Source organism: Myotis davidii, unplaced genomic scaffold, assembly GCF_000327345.1.
Source record: "Myotis davidii unplaced genomic scaffold, ASM32734v1 scaffold399, whole genome shotgun sequence".
In the NCBI taxonomy this organism is placed as follows: Eukaryota; Metazoa; Chordata; class Mammalia; order Chiroptera; family Vespertilionidae; genus Myotis; species Myotis davidii.
This window is the reverse complement of record NW_006292094.1, coordinates 4426612-4443346: the sequence shown is the minus strand read 5'-3', so window position 1 is coordinate 4443346 and position 16735 is coordinate 4426612. Positions and strand designations below refer to the sequence as shown.

General features: G+C 45.3%; 1 protein-coding gene across 1 annotated transcript in view; it reads right to left on the bottom strand.

Moving 5' to 3' along the window:
* USP42 (ubiquitin specific peptidase 42) overlaps positions 1–16735 on the bottom strand; it is a 32984-nt gene that overhangs the window by 2333 nt on the left and 13916 nt on the right. Inside the window, 13 exon segments of the mRNA XM_006765474.2 lie at positions 3–775; positions 2389–2483; positions 2582–2832; positions 2835–3279; positions 5699–5852; positions 7325–7425; positions 7608–7748; positions 8550–8661; positions 9498–9580; positions 10998–11068; positions 12289–12356; positions 12487–12589; positions 13841–13951. Coding sequence (XP_006765537.1) covers positions 3–775; positions 2389–2483; positions 2582–2832; positions 2835–3279; positions 5699–5852; positions 7325–7425; positions 7608–7748; positions 8550–8661; positions 9498–9580; positions 10998–11068; positions 12289–12356; positions 12487–12589; positions 13841–13951 — 2508 coding nt within the window.

The window sequence follows — 16735 nt, the reverse complement described above, 5'->3', positions numbered from 1 at the left end:
GCGGTCCTCGGTCTGGCTCCTGCTGTCCCGCGCGTGCTCCCCGCTGGACGAGCGGTCCCTCCGGGTGCGGTAGTGTCCTCGGTCAACCTTGCGGAGGCTGCTGATCTTCTCCTTCCCCGGAGACCGGGCCTGGCCTTTCTGCCCAGCCTTGCTGTCTTCACGTGGCTCCGCGGGGCTCTGCTCGGGAGCCCCTACCCCTTCTGAATGGTTTTCCGTGACTTTGTCCAACTGAGAAGAGGGCGGCTCGTCTGTAGGTGCCCCCGAGATTTTAGAAACGTCTGAGACTTTAGAAACGTCTTCTGCATCCGTGCGCTGGTCTCGGCTGCTGTGGACGGAGGGCCCCTGCTCGCCATCGCCCTCGGGACACGCCGCGGGGCTCGGGCTCAGCCTCCCCGTGGTGTCCCCTGCTGCCGAGTCCCGGGGACTCTCTGCTGACGTCCCTGGTGTATCCTGGGATGCTCTGCTCTCCTCCCCTGTCCCATTCCCAGGGTCGCACAGTTCAGAGAGGTGTTCGTCCCCAGCGCTGTTCTTGTTGGCGGTACAAAGGGGGTTGACACTGGGCACGCACTCCTCGGGTTTTGCTGAAATGCTCTCAGGGACTTGTTCTTTGGTAGATGGAGATTGGATGCCGGGGTCCGGGGGCGGCGAAGCCTTCTTCAGTTTGCTGCTAAGCCCCGTGGCCGTCTCCAGTTCCTCCCGGGCGTCAGGAGTGGGGCTGCCGGGCTCCAGTCCTGCCTCAGGACGCTCTGTCTGGCTCCCGTCTGTTCCAGGTGCACTGCAGCCCAACCAAAACAAAGAACAAATTAGTCATTCGCCAGATTGCTTTACGGGTTCCTGTCATTGGCTCACAGGGACAAACACTTCAAAACAGCCATTTACTAAGTATTTTATGCCTTTAACATATCTGATTGAAACCCAATAGTGAACTTACCGTTTTCTGAAACGTCAAATTGTCTTTCCCTCATTAAGTAAAAATATGAAATGTTCTATCAAGCCCATCTCCTATCCATGCTCTAGCAACAATGCTGAGGTTCTAGGCTGCTTCTGTTCCCAGGGAGGCTAAGTCTGAACATCCAACCGGTCAGATGACGGGGAGGCTCAACTGCTCCTCCGGACCCCTTTCCCCCGACAGGGCCGAGCTGCTGCAATGACTCAGAATCGCTGAGGGATCGCTGGGCTTCGGGAAACGAGCTCTGCCCTTGGTCGCCGGGGAGCTTTCGATGGATGTGAGGCTAATGAAAGCTGCCAAGAGACCATCAGAACCCAACAGGGGCCCCACTTTTCGCAGGAAGGTGTCTGGGAGAGGGTATACAGACGAGGTTACTACACGTTTTCTAGAGCGTGGCAGTGAGATTCTCAAGTCAGCACGTGGCGCAACACACCCGGTTACGCCCCATGCGCGGCCTGGCTCACACAGCGAGCTGTGGTCACTCCCATGCACATACGTGTGCGGACACGCTGAGCTAGACTAGGGAGGCAACAGAAGGACCTATATGCCCGTGACCGAGTGCTCACGCTGCTCCATCTTCCAGGGAGCCCAGAGCTGGGCGTTTCCTGCCTCCAGGATTGACTCCATTCCACTCGGCTCAGCCAGCCTTCCCTGCAGTGGCCAGTGAGGCAGCACTGCCAGCACCATTGGGAAAATGGGGTGCATTTCTGGGTTGTCACAATGAAGGGGAGCCCCGCTGGCACTAGCAGGCAGGGGAGAGGCAGGCAGGCCCACGGAACAGGCGAGTGCCCTGTGACGGGCAGCTCCAGGGAAACAAGCTTTTCCAGGAACACAGCTAGCGGGTCTGAGCGCCACTTAAGCTGCCCACCACGAGGACTCATTTCCCTGGTGGTGGCTGCGTGTGGCGCGGGGCTCCGACCTCAGGCCGCACTGGAAGCTGTCACATCGCAGCAAACCCGGCCTGCTGCGTTGCTGCCTCGCATAGTGCAGGCTCGCCTGGCTGCCACATGCTGCAATACAACTGCTACACATTCCTTTCCTCCTACTCCCATTACATTTAGGTCAATATCCTGGTTTTTTTAAATGACAGTGTGGAAGCGGGACTACCTTTTCCATAAATGTGGTTTCAGAATTCTGGAGGGGGCAAGACCAAACACGTGCTCCCGACAGCCGAGAACCACGGCCCTGTCCTGGGCGGAGGACGTGGGCGGGCTAGGTGCCCAGCAGCAGTGTGCTGACAGCCCTGAGGAGAAGACACGCTAGCTGAGGGCAGCAAGCTTTCCTGGACGATCAGCTGATACATTTTTTCTTTACTTTTTATAAAAGCAAATGAACGAATGCCATAGATCACTCAAGTCATCCCAGGAGTCAAGACATGTACAGAGTTACACTAGTGACAGGCCCAGGACACCCCTGGGATTTCCTCCTGAGTTAGTTACCTTGTCTCATCCGTCGAGCCTTTCCCTCTGTTGCCGAGCTTGAAAGCCTCTAAGATTTTGTCTTCCGGGAGAGGTGGCAAAGGAGCGGGCATCAACTACAATAAAGAAACAAAGATGCTCCAACTCTCATCGCTACTCCCCACCTCCTGAAGTCTAGCCAGTGACCCGCCCACCCCCGCCCAACCCCACTCACCTTTCCAGGGAGACCATTTGCCTTAGAAAAGGGGTTTTCTGAGTGTAGGTCAGGCTGGACTTGGCAGCTGGCACCATCGAAGGACAGACCGTTCTCTTCCGGGTCACTGTCCGGACTGACATTAGCACCATTTAGAGTCACAGGCTCTCGACGCTCGTGCTGAGCGGCCTCGTCAGCCTCAGCGTCCAGAGCAGAAGAGTTCAAGCTCTCGGCCGTGCCCAGACCGTTCTCCCTGCCCAGGCCCTTGGCTTTTCGGCACCGTAGGGGACCAGGACGCTGGAGCTCAGCTTGGAGTTGCCGTTCATCACTGGCTTGGAGCAGGACTCACTCGGGGCCGCCGGCTTTGTGACTTTACTGGGAGCTGGCGTGGTGGGGGCACTCGAGGTAGACTGTATTGCAGAAGAAGTGGTAATGGTAGAAGAGGGAACGGGCTTGGTAGGGTTCTCCAAACAATTGTTGTGAAGGTGAGGCTGAGACTGACCTGGGCGAACAGGTAACTTGTTGTGAATACTGATGGTGATTTTTTGTTTCTTGGGATGTTCCGGGATCACTGAGGCCCTGTTAACTGACCAGTTCTGAACAGAAGTTGAAGCGTTAACAGCACCAGCTCTGCTGACGCTGGCATTTCCATTAGGACTCGACACGGAGCTGCTGGGCGTTTCTTTCAAAGGTCCGGTCCCATTCAAGTGGGGTGGGTTCTGGAAGCAAGAAGACCACAGCCCTGATGAGCTCCAGAGTCACAGGCAGAGAACCCACTCTGGCTACAGACCCTTCCCAGGGGGTCTTTTTCTTTTTATAAATTACAAGCTTTACACACCTAGAAACACCCTCTCTCCTCACCCACTCCTGCCTGCACAAACCTTTCACAGGTCATCGTTTTCTGATAATTAAGCAACCAACAGCGACAACTATTTTTGCCCAGAAAACGTGGCCCAGAGAAGAGTGCCTTCAGGCACCACTGGCCACCCCACCCTCCCCCAACAGTATCTCTGAGTCCCAGATTCCACCTACTGCCGCCACACCCCGAGGCTGCAAACTGGAGGTCATGGGTGAAATCTCGTTCACAGATGAATTCTGTTTGGCCTTCACAATGGTTTCTTAAATATCTGAATTAGTTCCTATCTTAACATTGAAAGGTTTCCTGGGGTGGGGGTGGCGGGGGGAGACTCTTGAAAAATCAGTAGCAGCCACCGCTCAGCACAGGGCTGTGCTCTCCTGATGTCACCCTCACAAAGAGTCCAATTCAGGAGCCCGCTGCCTGCCCAGCCCCCAGAGGCCTCAGAGGTGTAACTCCTGCCATAATCCACACACTGCCCATGGCCACAGGACACAGCGCACAGCTGGACAATCTGCTGGTTCAAAACCAAAGGAACTCGAAATGAAGGCTGCTCACACACTACAGCACAGAGGACAGGGATGATTCCGACATGTGGACAAGCCGTCACGACCTCACACGGAGTCTACCAAAAGGTGGGCCTCGGTTCCACAAAGCGTCTCAAGGCGCAGGCCTGTCATCAGTTCTCCCCACGAGGCCACCTGGGAGTGTGGCCACACCCAGCTGGACACAGAAAGCGCCACACTGGTGAAAGGGCTGAGCAGACGTAATGAAAGTGTCCTGTCGGTTCGGGGCCACTTGCCTGCAGTCCAGCATTAATAAGGGTCCCCAAGTATTTCACCAAGTGAAGGGAAGTCCAGCGCGAGAGCTAAACTCTCTAGCGTTTAAATACCCTTATACCCGGGATCTGCTTCTTCACCGTTACATCCACACTCTGCGATGTGCTGTGCATTTGGAATATTTTATAATGAACCAGTGGCCCGGTGCACGGATTCATGCACATTGAAAGGAAATTAGAAGAAAGATTCATGTGGTAATTACGTTACTGCAAAAAATTACGTGTCAAAATAGTATATATAATACAGTATTGTAAAATTAAAACACGCGTGCGATTGGCACCAGCGAGAGCTTTATATGTATCGTGCATGCTCCAGTCAACATTGATTTTTAAATGAGAGGCCCGGTGCACGAAATTCATACATGGGTGCGGTTCCTAGGCCTGGTCGGTGATCAAAGTGCAAGCGTCTGGCATGGAAGGGCAGGACCCAGCTGATCTCTGGGCCCTGGGCAGCACCTGGGTCCCCGTGCCCCCCTCCACCTCAGTTACAGCGCCTGAGTCCCCATGCAGAGATGCAGTGAGCACGGCCAGATTCCGCAGGCCTGGGTGCAGTGTGGGCCTCTGGTCCGCCCAGCGATGCCACCCAGAAGCCAGGTGGGCAGCACACTCTCTCCTGGCCGGCCTCACAGACTGGCTCCTACGCGAACCCACAGGGAGCCCAACCAGCCCCTGTGGTCCTGGCGTCTGCGGCCTGGCTCAACTGGAAGAGGCTGCCCTGGTACAGGGAAGCTCCTCACGGGCACCCAGCACCTGAGCATGGGGGCTTCCCCAGCATACGAGCCCTGGCGTCCCGGGGGAGGGTACCAGGGGGAGTAAAAGCGAGCTTGGCAGACACCCCACATTCTCACCGCACCTCTGTCCCCATCACCCCCGCCCCCAGGTAGCCAGCGAGAGGCCACAGCATGTCTCCAACGCCTGCCATGTTCCATGCCACCCATTGGTGGTCAGTGCACAGCACAGTGAGCTGTCTAACTCCCTGTCTCCTGGTTGAACCACCCGAGGGGACAATTTGCATATTGGGCTTTTATTATATAGGACTGCCGGTACACATCATATGTACTGGCCTGTCGGTGAATAAATCGCGATGTGGTTCATGTTGAATGTCAACAAAAACAACCAAATTCACGATCAACAATGACAGATCAAAACACATGCGTGCGATTTGCACCAGTGAAAGCTTTATATGTCTCACACGTGCACAAGTCAATGTTTATTTTTAAATTGCCAGTGCACATCGTATGTACCGGCTGGTCGGTGGGACGTCAGACAGACGGATGGTCGGTCACTTAGCCTTTTATATAAATAGATGGCTTGAATATACTATTTTGACAAGAAATTCATTTGCATACGAGGCAATGGCAATTACTGCAATGCTAGCCTGAAGGTTTGAATGATACATTTTTAAATTAACATAAAGGTTACATTCTCTCTATGGAACAGTTACCTTAATCATGTGAGAAGGAAGCTGTGGTCCGATGAACCCTGACGTGGCCTGTTTGTTATTGACGACACGCTGACTGATTACAGGTCTGGGAGAGGACTGGCCGGGGCTGTGGGCGGAATGAGTAAGTTCACCTCCATTTTTCACATCATGGGACCTGGGAACAGAGAGTGACATTGCTTAGGGTTACACAGGACATCTCCTTAGAAGAGATTCATGTATGACTCTCAGGTAACAGACCAACCTGCTGCAGCGAACAGAGCTGCACATGGGCTTTTAGGTCAAGGTCAATGTCAGGTGCTCAGATTGGGAGACCACCAGGGTAACTGGGCAAATGGTACTTTTTAAAAAATATTTTTATTGATTTCAGAGAGGGAGAGGGAGGGAGAGAGAAACATCAATATGAGAATCATTGATCAGCTGCCTCCTGCACGCCTCCTACTGGATATTGAGCCCTCAACCAGGGCATGTGAATTGAATCGTGACCTCCTGGTTCATAGATCGATGCTCAAGCACTGTGCTGCATCTCACCCCTTAGAGCAGTGGTTCTCAACCTTCCTAAAGCCGCGACCCTTTAACACAGTTCCTCATGTTGTGGTGACCCCCAACCATAAAATTATTTTCGTTGCTACTTCACCACTGTAATTTTGCTACTGTTATGAATCGTCATGTAAATATCTGATATGCAGGATGTGTTTTCAGTTACAAATTGAACATAATTAAAGCATAGTGATTAATCACAAAACAATATGTAATTATATATGTGTTTTCTGATGGTCTTAGTTGACCCCTGTGAAAGGGTCCTTTGACCCCCAAAGGGGTCGCGACCCACAGGTCGAGAGCCGCTGCCTTAGAGGCACCTGCTATTCAGATTTAAAAGAGTATCTTCTACACCAGTGTCACCAACCGGTGGTCTGTGAGGTCCGAAAGGTTGGAGACCGCTGCTCTACACTTTAGCCTATACTGGTTTTTCAACAGTATAAAATTTCAAACTGCTTTTCCCGCCATATTTATTGAGCACATTCTCATGTGCCTAAAAAAAAAAAGGTTTGATACAAATTACTTTTAACAACTGCATATTTCAACATGTGGATTTGCTATAATTTATCTGATCATTCTACGACTGATCAGCTGTTACAAATGAATACCTGAAGCACACCTCAGTTTCTCCAAGGCCACGCCCTTCCAGCAATGGAATGAGCGAAACAGTCTTCAGCAAGAACAGGAGAGAAATGAGCAGAGGTGCTGGCGCTGCCCAGGCTGCTCCAGGAAGGTGGCTGCCCGCCTGTGCTCAGCAGCTGAGAGGGGACCACACCCAGTGCTCTGAGCCCCTTCCCGGGGCCCCTATTGCCCCCAGGTCACCCAGTGTGACGCCAGCAGCAGAAGCCTGCTCTCCTCAGCCATCGCCTTTCCCTTCCTCTGAATGTGTCTGGTTAACCTGCCCAACAGCTGGAAGCTAAAGCACACTCAGGACCTACCCGCGAAAGCCCATCCTTACGCTCCCAAGCTTCAAGCCGCAGTTCTAAAAAGAACCCAGTAAGGATCCACATTAAGTGAATTTAAATATGTTGATGAGATGAACAGAAATAAAATTTCAGAAAACTTGAGAATCTGTTCTCCTGACAATACCTGATATAAAAGAGAACATACGCTTGTTGACTGAGTACCGATCTGATATCACTGGTAGATACGATGGAGTCATTCATCTGATACCAGAGACCATTGCTAGCCTGCAAAAGCCAATACAAGAGAGATTCAATATGATTAGGGAAACAGGGAACACTGAGCCAGAGAAATGTAAGAAAAATGCAATTGCCCATTTTAACTGTAAAAGTCTCACCTTCCCCCCAAGAAGACCAGTGCTCCCTTGCAGTGTATTGTGATAAAAGCCATTAGCAAACCCACGGCTCACCTTTATGTAGCAGAAGTAATGGCCGGCGTGGCAGTTAAAACCCGTGTGTACCAGCACTGCATATAAAACATAAATAATCGGTTCTCCGTTTGGTTGAGACATGTATGGTCGAATATCAAGATATTCCGGATATTTTACATCCTAAACAGAAACGGGAGGAGGAAAAGGAGCATTGTTTCTGGAAGCACAGATCATTCCGCGTGTTTGGGTAAGGGGTATGTAGGGGCGGTGTAGGGCAGGATACCTGCAGATCACTCTGCTCTATGACATTCTAGCAGAAACCTAATTCATTGAACCCCATTTCAAAAGACATGATGAACCTGGAACATATTTGAATCTAAGTGTGTTTAATGCAATCCCACTGTATTCTTTATTTTCTTTGAACAATTGAGGATCCATATTAAGTGAATTCTTCAAATTAATCAAAAGAGACAGTTATAGAATGACAATTCTGGGCTTTCATCATCACTTATTTTTATTTTTAATAATTCAGGAATGGATTATTTATTTCTTTTGCATGTCACTGACTTGTTTACCACTTTTAATCTTCAGAAAGTGGACAGGAAATGGGGAGATCAATGTATTACCAATCGGAAAACAGCCAACCAAGAAAACCAACTGGGAAGAGTGGCCAGACACAGCAGAATGTCAAAGGACACACTCTCTCTACCTCACTGACTATGGAGTTCAACTCAGATAAGTTACCCATTTTATCATCAGAAAGTCTAACCAGCTATAGGATACAGAACCACCCCCACCCTCATAAACACACAAAATACACTACTGGCTCAATGCTTTGACATTTTCCTCCCATTACCAAGTGCTGGAAGAATTTAGAAAATCAGGTAACAAAACTGTTCAGTTAGATTGTTTATAACCCGTAATAGTTAATGACACTGAGCCCTGAAAGGCCCGGCTTACAGGTTACTAATGTCTACAAACCTTAGCAATTTTCCCGCCAGTAAAATTGGCAAAGCGTTTCAGAGAAAGTGTGAGAACATTGGAGGATCTGTGTATGGTGAATCTCTTCGAAGCTGGAACCATCTTTTTACATCTTGAAATAAACAGAAACAAATAATTAAGATTAAGTATGTTTTTTGTATATTAGCCTTTCCCTTGTTTTTTCTCTAAACATTCTAAATTAAGTTTCCAAAGGGTACTAGATGAGAAAAACAACCCTTTCAACCAACAGTGAAAATACAAAACTTTAAAATACAGAGAAACTGCTTAATTAGCATGACAGGGACAGGAAGCTGGGATAATTCTGAGCTGATAGCCACACAGGTCACTGATATTCTCAAATTAAGATAATATAAGTTTCTGTCAACTCAAAACAAACTGAAAAACAGATTTCCAGGCTGTATAATTCTGTGAAAACAAAGACCTATCAGATACAAAAGGAAGAAACCTAATGATTAGAAATGTCCATGGAGTTAACACAGAGAAACCCCCGTGGCTCAGACAGAAGGGAGCCTTCTTCCCACAGAATGAGTATTTGATAAGAACAAGTATCACCTGACTCTAAAATGAAACTCTACTTAAACATACAACGCAAGGCTTTTTGAAAACAGGCACTCTTGACTTCAGGGGGAAACACAGTAAGAAATAATCAAAATTAAGAGGTTTCTAGTAGACACCACCAGCAATCCTGGTAAGAACCACAGAGAGATCCAAGGAGAAGTGGCTGCCCTCTAGCCCACCCTTTCCAACAGAGCGGATGACAACACCGCTGCTGGGCTTACCTCTGCTCTCCCTGCACCCCCCCCAGCAGTGAGACCCAGGTCTCCTATAGAGGACACGCCTTGGCCCTGGAGGACAGAGATGCAGTGTCCCCGCAGATGGCATCGGCAGCTAAGGGACCTTTCCCACCCGGGCAGCACCCTGTCGTACTTGCTGCACTTGTACGAGTTCTCGCCGTCCAGCTGCTCGGGCTTCACAAACTGCTCCAGCGCCTTGTTCACACTCTGAGCAGCCTGGGAAGAGAAGGCAGCACACGTTACCTCTCGCTGCTGTGAACCAAGAAGTCACTGGTTTGATTCCTGGTCAGGGCACAAGCCCGGGTGTGGGCTCATTCCCCAGTAGGGGACGTGCAGAAGGCAGCCGATCCATGTTGTCTCTCTCTCCCTCTTCCTTTCTCTCTCAAATCAATTTTTAAAAAAGGAAATGGCTGAGGCTGGTTTGGCTCAGTGGATGGAGCATCAGCCTGCAGACTCGGGGGGTCCCGGGTTCGATTCCGGCCAAGGGCATGTGCCTGGGTTGCGGGCGCATCCCCGGTGGGGGATGTGCGGGAGGCAGCTGATCGATGTTTCTCTCTCATCGATGTTTCTAACTTAACTCTCTGTCCCTCTCCCTTCCTCTCTGTGGAGAATCAATAAAATATATTTTTTTTAAAAAAAGGAAATGTTCTTTTACTATGGCATTCATTTTTATAGGTGGACACATCAAGTTATTTCCCCTCCCATTAAAAATGATCAGATTAAAGTAAATAAAAATATGTGAAGAGGCTGCTGGCTGAAGCATTCTTTAAAAGAGTCTAAAGCCCTAACTGGTTTGGCTCAGTGGATAGAGCACCGGCCTGCGGACTTTAGGGTCCCAGGTTCGATTCCGGCCAAGGGCATGTACCTTGGTTGCGGGTACAACCCCAGGAGGGGGTGTGCAGGAGGCAGCTGATCGATGTTTCTCTCTCATTGATGTTTCTAACTCTCTATCCCTCTTCCTTCCTCTTGGTAAAAAATCAATAAAATATATATTTTTAAAAATTAATAAAATAAAATAGTCTAAAAACAGAAACAAACCAAGTATCTACCAGCGTGGAATCGGGCATGTGACCTGGTCTAGCCACTCACTGGACCATCACATAAACGCCAAGCAGATTGAAAGGAAAACAGCGGTCAGGGGTGAGGTGTGACCCCATTTGTAGGAACAGTAACGCCCTGGGACAGTGTATCAGTGACAGGAACAGCTCATTCTGCAGGATGGACCGTATGTATCTGCAATATTTCTCATTTATCATAAACACATATTACATTCGAAATCAGAAAAAATAAAGCTTCAGAACAGCAAAAAAATGAGACTTTAGATCAGGCAGGAAGCAAAACAATTTCTAAATAATAACCACCATCTACTTTGGCTAATATAGTTATCAGGATCTGATTTTATTAAGATTTAAGTGAAACATCAAAAGGTAATAAAAAGATGAAGTGTTTTAAGATTATGATGCCGACTACAAAGTTCAAATAATCACCTGTACATAAGTCTTAGCATATTAAAATTTTAAATTCATGTTCTCTAACCAGTCAGTCTTAATTGTAAGTGAACTACAAATACATGAAGTTATGTCAAGTCTAACTGGTTTTTAAACTTCACTGTCACAACGATGATCCAGCTTACCTTGATCTCCAGTGTTATATCGAGATACGGGTCAAAAGTATCTGAAACGCCTTTGCAATTTAAACATTTGACTGAAATAAAAACAAAATGCAAAGATAAGCAGAATGCAATCATTATGGCATCCCAACTGTTAAGATGACTGAACACAAAAATACTATTACAAATAAAAAATTAAAACAAGGTACAGTTTCTCCTATCAGATTGGGCAAAAAATTTTAATACTACACAGTGTGAATCTAAGTGCCATGAATTTGGCTCACACACACTGTTGGTTGGAATGTAAGCTGGTATAACCTCTTAGAAGGATGATATGGTGGTGTCAGATTACATACCAGCCTTTTATGCAGAAATTCTAATGCTAAGAATTTATCCTACATATACACTTTTACACGGACATAAAGGCATGTGCACAAAGATATTCATGAGCATTGATGATCATTTAAAAATTAGAAGTGCCCTAACCGGTTTGGCTCAGTGGATAGAGCACCCGCGGACTGAAGGGTCCCAGGTTTGATTCCAGTCAAGGGCATGTACCTTTGTTGCGGGCACATCCCCAGTAGTGGGTGTGCAGGAGGCAGCTGATCGATGTTTCTCTCTCATTGATGTTTCTAACTCTCTACTCCTTTCCCTTCCTCTCTGTGAAAAATCAATAAAATATATTTTTTAAAAATAAATAAAAAATATAAATAAAAATTAGAAGTGACCTAAGTACTCCTCGATAGGGGACTAAAATAAATGGAAAACAACGCAACTGTGCAAGACAATGTTAGACCTGTGTGCTGAAGTGTAAAAACACTTTTCAGTTAGGAGAAACTGAAAGGGACATACCTAACAGCTCCCAGTCTGCTCACCACAGGAAGCCACTGGAAGGACACTAGAAGCTAGCGTGGGGCTGAGAAGGGGGGTGGGAGTCTGGGCTGGATGGAGGACACACTTCCATTCTTAATCCTTTCTAGAGTTGGCTTTTTTTAACCATATGCATGGATTATCTTATCAACTTTTAAAAAAATTCTCTTTATTCATTTACTTATATATTAATTCTCTCCTGAGGATATGTTTTTTATTTACTTAAGAGAGAGGGAAGGGAGAGGGAGAGAGAGTGAAACATCAATGTGAGACAGACACATAGATCGGTTGCCAATCAAGGATTGAATCTGCAATCTAGATATGTGCCGTGACTGGGACTCAAACCTGCGACCTTCCAATGCACGGGACGCCCGGGATGACACTCCAACCAACTGAGCCACACTGGCCAGGGCTACTTTAATAAAAGTTTTAAATGAAAGTTTACCTCTAGATCTCAGGTATCCTCCAAATATCTGACAAACGAGTGTGGTAGCCTGGGTGTGTCTGTCTAATCTGAAAAACAGTCGGACAGTGACGTGAGAGAAGATTCTACAGAAACTACATATGCTACACGAGATCTCAAAGCACACACATCTACAGAAGAGCAAGAATTCAGACGGATTAAGGAGACGTCAGTACTTACTTATTGCTGCCATTCAAGCACGCCTTTTGCATAGCATCAACAGTGTATTGAAGGAATTCATGGGCATCTTCTTGGTTTCCAAAACGGAAGTGCCTAGCTATACCTATGAAGTGTAAGACAAAGCTTTATCATCACCCAAGAGGCCCAGGCGGTAACCCCCAAAAGTTGTATCTTATAACAATACGTTAGTTAGAAAACACCTGATAATCATTATATGGGGAAACAGCACTAATACCAGCTATTCTGAGAGGAGTTAGACCATTAAAAGTCCACATGGACTAGAGTTTGAAAGCCCAGAGAGGAGGCACAGAGATGCTATCCATGGGTTTAGTGAGTTAATGAAGTTGTACTTGAATAAATTCAACTTTAGCTATATTGCCTCAAAATTTGTCCACAATGTTATGTTACTCCACACATCTTAAATTTGGTGCTAATCTCCCTAAGTCTAAGAGAATCCATGCAGAACACATCAATGTCGAAACCTATCTAAATTCTATCCTGATAACCATGTATGTGTGTGTGTGTGTGTGTGTATGTACATTCATGGATGTAAGTACACACAAACACACAGAAATTACATTTTCTTAAAGATTTAGGTTGAAAAGTGTTAATCATGCCTTATATTTATTTATTTATTTATTATACATTTATTAATTAAACAACAAAAAAATCATCCTCAGCTAAAATTTTGCCAGGAACCAATGATGTTTAAAAAATGCTTACATTGTAAATATTTGTAACTGTATGATTATCCGCCCCTGTAATTATCTAGCTAGATATCACATTAAGAAAATTTTGTGCAATCTGTATCATTACAATGCAAGAGAAAGATTTAAAAGTCATTTAAAAATTAAATAGAAAAATAAAATTTATCTACAAATTTGCTAAGGTAGGAGTATAAATCTTTCTTTAAAAGTGTAGTTTATTTTGGCAATTACTGTCACTCTGTATAGTATAATCATTAACTGAATTAAAACTAATTCAAACCAATTTAAAGAAACATGTAGGACAATATTAGAGTTAGTATTACTCAGCATAAAAATCCAAATATCTAGGGGAAAAACTCATTGTAAAATTACTAATGATGTTATTAACAAATTGAGTAAATATTTTTTTCATTTGTTTACATTAAACTGAATACTATTTTCTTTTTATATTGCTATCTTTTGCTTTAAGGTTTCAAAATCTGTTTATATAGTAAATGTCTGACTAAGAATGTTATTAAAGGCATCTACACATATGATAAAATATGTTTGCTTGTTTTTATAATAAACAGGCTCATCTTTTACCAAATAGGCCATTAAGACCAATTAGCTAATAAATACTAATATAAACAACTATAGATGATACTTACGCCGCATCTCATTAATGACAAACATTGGTTTAATAACATCCCCAGGATTACTGAGTGCCTGGGTGATATGTGCTTGCATTGTACACATCATACAAAATCCTTCTGCATGACCTGAAAGATAACAGATAATAATCCTCCAAATTAGTAAAATATGACTCTACATACACATCAAGAGATACTACACTCCTGAAATGAAATAATAGTAACAGCTATCATGTATCATGCACTGAACCATATACTTTTGTTCACTGTCATTTAATTCCCCCAAAATCTAACTGATAAGTATACACTGACTCTAGTCTACAAGAGAGGAAACTGAAGTTCAGAGTTAAAAACTTGCCCAATGTCATGCCCTGGCTGGGTGGCTCAGTTGGGTGGAGCGTCGTCCCATACACCAAAAGGTTCCAGGTTCGATTCCCAGTCAGGGCACATACCCAGGTTTCGGGTTCGAGTCCTGGTCAGGGCACGTATGGGAGGAGACCAATCTATGTTTCTTTCTCACATCGATGTTTCTCTCTCTCTAAAAATCAATAAAAACATACACTTGGGTGAGGATTAAAAATAATTTTTCCCCATGTCAAAAAGTTATTAAGTGGCAGACACATAACAATCAAATCATACTCTAATTTCAAGGCCTGCATTAACCACTCTCTATGCTGGAAAAATGCTATTTTTCACACACTGCCATCTGTCTCACACGGGAAAAGAATGTCTCCCACACTGGGGATTGGAAATCTCTCTATAAATATTTGGCTTTTTTGGCCACATACAGTGGTCTCATTACTGCTGCTGCTTTTTTCTTCCTTTCTACAACTTTTTATTTATTTATTTATTTATTTTAAAATATTTTATTTATTGATTTGCAGAGAGAGAGAGAGATATTGATTTGTTGTTCCACTTATTTATGCATTCATTGGTTGATTTTTGTATGTGCCCTGACTGGGGATCGAACCCACAACCTTGGCATATTGGGATGATGCTCTAACCTAGTTCGGCAAACTGCAGCTCTTTGGTACCTTGAGTGTGGCTCTTCCACAAAATACCACGTGCGGGCGCACACGTACAGTGCGACTGAAACTTTGTGGCCCATGCGCAGTCGTCGGTATTTTGTGGAAGAGCCACACTCATGGAGCTAAAGAGCCATATGTGACTCGCGAGCCACAATTTGCCGACCACTGCTCTAAACAACTGAGCTACCTGGCCAGGGCCTTACTTCTCTTTTAATGATTTCAGAGAGAAAGGGAGAGGGAGAGGGAGAGAGAGAGAGAGAGAGAAACATCAATGATGACAGAGAATCATTGATCAGCTGTCTCCTACACGCCACCTACTGGGGATCGAGCCCTTCAGTCGGACGCTCTATTCACTGAGCAAACCGGCTAGGGCTCTACAACTTTTTAAAGGCTAAAAACCACTCTTCGCTCATGACTATGTGGTGCTACTGGCATCTAGAGGGTAGAGGCCACAAGTGCTGCCGAGCATCCAGCAAAGCACAGAACAGCCCCTCAACAAGGAACTACCTGGTCCCAAATGCCACCAGTGTTGAGGTTGAGAAACACTTTCTTAAATTAAAGGCTGCTCAGAACCTGCCTAACAAAGCTTTAAAAGTCTCCAAAGGACCCAAACTATTTCCAATTACCATAACTGGGTCCCTGAACAAAGCTGAAAAATATTTATAGGAATATTTTTCCCTCTAGAAATAATATAATTTTAATAATCTAGCACCCAACCACATAAAATTCTTAAGTAGGAGTACAAGGCATGTATGTAAAGCAGTAATGACCAAGAACAAGAAATAAACATAAACAGATCCAGAAATAACACACAATAGAATCAAAGACCTTCAGAAAGACATTATACACATGTTTATATGTTCAAGGAGGCAGAGAAAAAGCAAAAGCATGTTAAGAACAGATGAGGAAACAGGCCCATTTGTACTTTACAACTGAAGGCAGAATTTCTGAGATGAAAAATGCACCAGGTCGGATTAATAACAGGTTAGACTGAGCAGTATAAATTACCCATAATGAAACACAGAAAAACAAAAACTCAAAATAACAGAAAACATAAGCATATCATTGAGCAGTGGGACTACATCAAGTTGTCCCTAATATGCATGTAAATAAAATCTTTCAAGAAATGATTGTCGCCTGTGGTTTGGCTCAGTGGGTAGAGCATCGACCTATGGACTGAAGAGTCCCAGGTTCAATTCCGGGCAAGGGCACATGCCTGGGTTGCAGGCTCGATGCCTAGTCGGGGACATGCAGGAGGCAGCCGATCAATGCTCTCTCATCACTGATGTTTCTCTCTCTCTCCCTTTCCCTTCCTCTCTAAAATTATAAAAATATATTTTTAAAAAAAAGGAAAGAAAGAATGATTGTCTACAAAGGTACAACACAAGGGAGTTTTTACAGTGATAGAATGGTTTTGTGTCCTGACTAGAACTGGTGGTTACAAGAAACTATACCTGTGCTAGAATTCATAGAACTGTAGGCCAAAAAATGTTGACTTTATGTTAAATATAAAAATTAAGTGTTTCAATAACTGAAAGTCATACAAATTTGAAACAGCACACCACAAATGTAAGAACCTCAACAAACCCTAAACAGAAAGAAACATGAAACCAACACAAAGAAACACTCAAATTGCTTAAAACAGTGATCAAAAAATTTTATTTTTTACCTTTTTATTTATTGACTAGAGCCTTGATGCACGAAATTCGTGCAAGAGTAGGCCTTCCTTCCCCTGCCTGCCAGCACCGGCCTCCCTCCGGCACCCAGGACCCAGGCTTCCCTCGCAGCCCTGGCTTTGTCCAGAAGGACCGTCTGGTCTAATTAGCATATTATGTTTTTATTATTATAGAATTTATGAAGAAAGTGGAAGGGGGAAGGAAACACT